Source organism: Anolis carolinensis, chromosome 3 (assembly GCF_035594765.1).
Source record: "Anolis carolinensis isolate JA03-04 chromosome 3, rAnoCar3.1.pri, whole genome shotgun sequence".
Taxonomy (NCBI): domain Eukaryota; kingdom Metazoa; phylum Chordata; class Lepidosauria; order Squamata; family Dactyloidae; genus Anolis; species Anolis carolinensis.
The window spans coordinates 53,408,188-53,414,294 of record NC_085843.1 but is presented as its reverse complement, the minus strand read 5'-3'; the positions used below and the strand labels follow the sequence as shown (position 1 = coordinate 53,414,294).

The 6,107-nt window shown below is 45.1% G+C and overlaps 1 protein-coding gene across 11 annotated transcripts in view; it reads right to left on the bottom strand.

The window, feature by feature from the left end:
• Positions 1 to 6,107, bottom strand: part of epha6 (EPH receptor A6) — a 579,601-nt gene that overhangs the window by 308,901 nt on the left and 264,593 nt on the right. For 10 of the 11 annotated variants that reach the window (XR_010004132.1, XM_062974917.1, XM_062974918.1 and 7 more), the window contains one exon: positions 286 to 621. Coding sequence is in view for 10 of the 11 variants with exons in the window: in XM_062974917.1 (XP_062830987.1) it covers positions 286 to 621 (336 nt within the window). In the remaining variant the exon portion in view is untranslated. Of the gene's footprint in view, positions 1 to 285; positions 622 to 6,107 lie in introns of those variants that run through there. The other variant, XM_062974916.1, reaches the window with a different exon arrangement.

The following is a 6,107-nucleotide window of genomic DNA, read 5'->3' as shown; positions in this document are numbered from 1 at the left end:
ACCATCTGTGTCATTTTATCTTGAAACTTCCTTTTAAGGGCTCTTCCAGACAGGCCCTATATCCTGGGATCTGATCCCAGGTTTTCCGCTTTAACCTGGATTATATGAGTCTGCACTGCCAGATAATCTGGGATGAACAGAAAACATGGAATCAGATCCTGGGATATAGGGACTATGTAGAAGGGCCTGAAAATTGTACTATGCAAGAACAAATGCTCCAAGTAAATATACTTTTAAGTATATTCTGCTACATGCACTTTGATAACACAAACAGCATAAACTCACCATCTAGGTCTGTAGTAATTGTGATAGCTGTGAACTGCTTGGGTGAAAAACTTAATTCGGAGACTCCATTCGTGGCTTCAATTTCAAAAGTGTAGTTCACGTGGGAAACAAAATCCAGTACAGTCACTGAGGAATTCACTAGGCCAGTATGCTTTGGAATGAATCTGATCCCTCCTCCACATATCTCACACTGGCTGGCATCAGATCCACATTTCTTACAAATCACACTATAGGTGAGATCTTTTCTTCCTCCTGTGTCACTTGGTGGACTCCATTCCAACATGAGAGCTGTTTCATTTATGTTAAAGATAATGTTCCTTGGAGCAGAAGGTGGTCCTACAAATTTTTAAAAAGTTTGTATAAGTACTAGTGGATATTTACAAATAATTTTTTAAATTTTTGTTAACAAATTCAATGTATACTAAATGAAACAAGGTTAAAAATGATCAGACTTACACATTTTTCAAAAGGTTTGGAAACTAATTTGGGAGAAAAAGACAGATGTTTTTAAATGCCAGTGCTAGGTTATGATACATTCTTACTCATAATTTTATCGATGATTTCCCACATGATATTTTTTAATCTGAATAATTTCTTTTATCGTGTCAGAAGTGACTTCAAGTCGCTTCTGGTGTGAGAGAATCAGCCGTCTACAGAGACATTGCCCAGGGGATGCCCGGATGTGTTACCATCCTGTGAAAGGCTTATCTCATGTCCCTGCATGGGAAGCTGGGGTTGACAGATGGGAGCTCACCCTATCTCACAGATTTGAACCACCGACCTTCAGATCAGCAGTTCAGCCAGCACAAGGATTTAACCCATTGCACCATTGCAAATTCAGAGTAATTTATAATAATAATAATAATAATAATAATAATAATAATAATAAATTTATCCCCCGAAGAGCGAAGAGATCGTGCAGGTTCATAGGGGGAGATGCGGTCTCTAAGGTAGGTGGGTCCCAAACCGTTTAGGGCTTTGTAGGTGATAACCTGCACCTTGAATTGGGCCCGGAAAACAAACGGCAGCCAGTGGAGCTCCTTAAACAGAGGCGTAGAACGCGCCCTGTAGTTTGCTCCTGTTAGAAGCCTGGCTGCCGAGCGCTGAACTAATTGCAATTTCTGGGCCGTCTTCAAAGGCATCCCCACGTAGAGTGCATTGCAATAGTCCAGTCTAGAGGTAACTAAGGCGTGGACCACTGTAGTCAGATCAGACTTCTCGAGGTATGGTCGCAGCTGGCGCAAAAGTTTTAGTTGTGCAAAGGCCCTCTCGGCCACGGCCGACACCTGAGCCTCAAGCGTCAGCCCCGAATCCAGGAGGACACCCAAGCTGCGGACCTGCGCCTTCAGGGGGAGTGCAACCCCGTCAAGCACAGGTTGCCACGCAATACCCCGATCGGACGTTCGACTGACCTGGAGGACCTCTGTCTTATTAGGATTAAGTCTCAGCTTGTTCGCCCTCATCCAGGCCAACACAGCGGCCAGACACTGATCCAGTATCCGAGGGGCTTCCTTGGATTTTGGTGGAAAAGAGTAGTAGAGTTGGGTGTCATCCGCGTAGAGAAGGCACCGAACTCCAAAACCCCGGATGACCTCGCCCAGCGGTTTCATGTAGATATTGAAAAGCATGGGGGACAGAATAGAACCTTGCGGGACCCCACAGGACAATGGCCAGGGGTCCGAGCAGGTGTCCCCCAGCTTCACCATCTGGGAACGCCCCTCCAGGAAGGACTGAAGCCACTGCAGAACAGTACCCCCAAGGCCCATCCCGGAGAGACGTCCCAGAAGGATACCATGGTCGATGGTATCGAAAGCCGCTGAGATATCCAAGAGAACCAGCAGGGTCACACTCCCCCTGTCCAGCTCCCTGCGGAGGTCATCCACCAAGGTGACCAAAGCCGCCTCGGTACTGAAACCAGGCCTGAAGCCAGACTGCGATTGGTCCAGAGAATCCGTATCATCCAAGAATCCCTGGAGCTGAGAGGCAACCACCCGCTCCAAGACCTTGCCCAAAAGTGGAAGGTTGGAGATTGGTCTGTAGTTATGCAAGTTGGTCGAATCTAGGGAGGCCTTCTTTAAGATAGGTCTCACCACCGCTTGTTTTAGATTAGATGGAAGTCTACCCTGCTCCAAAGAGGCATTAATTATTCTCACAAACCAATCAACCAACCCACCACTGGCCTGTTTTAAAAGCCAAGATGGGCAAGGGTCAAGGGCACAGGTGGTCGCCCTCACCGCTCCAAGAATCTTGTCCACATCATCAGGCTGCACAAGCTGAAACGAATCCCACAAGATCGAACAGACAGAAGCCACGGTTACTTCACCTGGCCTTGCAACAAGGCCAGCATCTAAGTCGGAACGAATCTGAGCGACTTTGTCTGCAAAATGGTGAGCAAACTCGCTACACCGAGTTGCCGGGATGTCAGGTGCCCCCCCAGCCTGAGGAGGGTGGAGGAGCTCCCCAACAACCCGAAACAGCTCTGAGGATCTAGTTGTTGCAGACGTGATGCGGGCAGTCGAGAAAGCCTTCCTGGCTGCTCGCAATGCCGTGGAATAGGCCCTAATAGCGGCTCTAGACCGTGCTCGGTCAGATGCATCACGAGTTGTCCGCCAGCGGCACTCTAGTCTCCTCCTCGCACGTTTCATCTCCGCCAGCTCCCCAGTAAACCAGGGGGCTGGGGCAACTCCACGTAGCAAGAGTGGACGTTCGGGGGCGATCATGTCTATAGCCCTGGACAACTCACTGTTATAGCGAGCGACCAAGGCATCGACAGGATCGTCAGGCTCCATGGCAGACAGATCCCCAAGAGACCTCAGGAATCCCTCAGGATCCATAAGTCTCCTGGGGCGGACCATCTTAATGGGTCCACCACCCCTGCGGAGGTTTACGGGTGTGGTGAGTCTTAAACTGATCAGATAATGGTCGGACCATGACAATGGAAGGATAGTTTGCTCTTCCACTCCAACCAAACTGTCGCCCGCAACAAAAACCAGGTCGAGTGTATGTCCAGCTTGATGAGTGGGACCCGATATCACTTGGGACAGTCCCATGGTCGTCATGGCGGCCATGAATTCCTGAGCTGCACCTGTCAAGGTGGCCTCAGCGTGAATGTTGAAATCTCCCAGCACCACGCTAGAGACCACCTGTGCTAGCTCAGGCAGGGAGACTGCTGTGTCGCGGGGTGGACGGTACACCAGCAGAATCCCCAAACTGTCCCGGGTACCCACCCTCAGGTGGAGACACTCAAACCCGGCAGGTTGCAAAGCGGCGCATCTGACCAGGGCGATGGACTGCCGAAAGACCACCGCAAATCCACCTCCCCGCCCTCCCAGCCTGGCCTGCTGATGCAACCCAAAACCCAGAGGACAAAGCTGGGAAAGACTAACTCCACCCAGTTCATCCAGCCAGGTCTCGGTGATGCAAGCCAGATCCGCCTGCTCATCCAGGATTAAATCCTGGATAATAGATGATTTACCCTTGACAGATCTGGCATTGAGCAGCAGGACCTTCAGCCCGGAGGGGCTGCCATCGAGGCTACCACACCTATCCTTCTCCAGGGTCGCAAGAACTCTGTTGCGCTTCTCCCTGGGAATCCGTCGACCGCAATTCCTCCTCCCCCACACGACCTCGATGGAACCAAACCCCACCCGGTTCCCACCCCCCAGGGAATCTGGCTCAGTTGGAACATCATTTGGAGAGTCTAGTCAACTCCCCAAGTCCAAATGACTGCTGGAATTTCCAACTAGCCTAGCTTCCAAGAAAGGGGACAAGTGGGGCCTACCGGAAAATCTTCGAGGAGTAGGGGGAGGCAACGATTGCTGGTAAGGGACTGAGAAGGATTGGGCCAGAACATCTAGATGCGACTTTTCTGAGTAATTTATAAGCATAAATCATATTGGTTTTGGATACATATTGCTTTTTTATTTAAAATTATTGTTTAAGGAATTCATTTCATAATGTATCATTTGAATCCTATCTGGGGTCTTCATCTTTTCAGGACTGTTATCCCTTCAGGGTTGTTATCCCGAGCATTAATAGTTAATGTGCTGAAAGTTTCTCAGTCCTCCAGATTCTGAGCTGGTGCTACAAGACAGAGGAAGGATTGCCCGCACAGCTCATGCTCACAGAGCACAATGATAGTGGCCTCTGTTGTGCCTAGGTAAAAGGGATATAGGGATATTAATGCAGCCTCCTTCCTAGCCCTGAATAACTAATCTACAAGGTTCAAAATTGTTTTTAAGTGTGGAATTAGAGAATAAGTTGTACAGAACTTTGTTGCAGACCCAATTCATCAAAAGCTAGGGCTACAGATTGCTAGCAAACATACTGTGCAACCATTGTAATTAGTTTTACTTATATTTATTTGTGTCTTGATATGACTTGGGCCATTTCTATGTATAAAATGCACATTGTATGAGTCAGCCTCCAGTTTAAAACATTACCAGGTTGTAGTAAAAAGGACAAATTCACATTAGGTTCAAGGAGTGACAACATAGCTTCAAAATACCTCTGTTCATTTAGTTGCCAAATATAGAATTCAATATTGATAACACCTGAAAAGAAGATGGGAGGGGGTAGTGCAGAAATAACTTCTTTTTTGCAGTTTGCTGATCATCATTAGTAATTATGTGCGCCAAAGAGATATATACAGGATTCAGATCTTTGTTTGAAACAAAAATCTGATTTATTATGTACTCATTTTGTTATGAATAGGAAAATTGCTATCAAATGTGATAGGAGTGCTCAAAAGTTTATAAATGTCCGCCTGCAGACGCTGAAGAAATAGACACCCTTCATACTCAAGGGCCCTCATGCCAATTTGCATGACGATTAAATAGGTTTTTAATTGCCATTAAATTATGCCATCTAAACTGTGATTTCATGCAAATATTAAGCTGTAATGACATGCAGTGAATCATTTACTAAGATTTAGAACTTGGAACAAAGGGCGACAATTAATTCTAATCCTCAAATTCTGCTAAATTATGTGTCATTGGGATTTTTATGAATGTGGCCTGATTGCTTTGTTATCACTTATAAATTATGCATAGATTATATGTCACACTGAAAAAAAAACCTGGCAGGCATAACCTTTTCACAGACATCTGCGAGCAATATGCCCAGGATTTTCCTTATGCTACATATTTTGTTTAGGCAAGCAAGAATACTGATGATTTTAAATGAGTAATGTGTTTCAAACATGTCTACTTTTGTTTTGTACAATAAGGGCCTAATAATTAGACTAACATCTGCATGACTTATTTTATAGAAAAACATTATATGATGCCCAGAAGCCAGAGAGCTATAGGGAATATACTTAGGATCCAGATATACATTAAGGCATTTCCATTACTTTCCTGAGTAGCAGACCTCTATGCTATGGGTAAAATCCTATAGAATCTCAACCAATGGACCAGACTTTTAATCTGTTTCCACTCCAGAGCAGCCCTGGAGGATTAGTAAGGCTCCGCCTCGATTTTGATTTGACACATTGAAACTTGTTGCAAATGATACACACTACAGTTTTAGAATCAATTTCAGAAATACTCAATTTAACCCAGAATTAAGAAAAAATAAATAAATTATAATTTAGTTAAATCATAATTTAGAATGAATTGAACAGAAGACATTGTAAATCTGATGAGGGGATTTTTTTAAAAATCAATTTTTACTGTTTCCAGTTTAACATGATGATATTTTCCAATATCCCACTAATGACTAAAATAGATGGCATATTGTTCACAAGCTACTTTGCATCTCAATCATAAACATAAAAGTAGGATGGAAATAAATATATAACAACGACGATTTATCCAATAGAA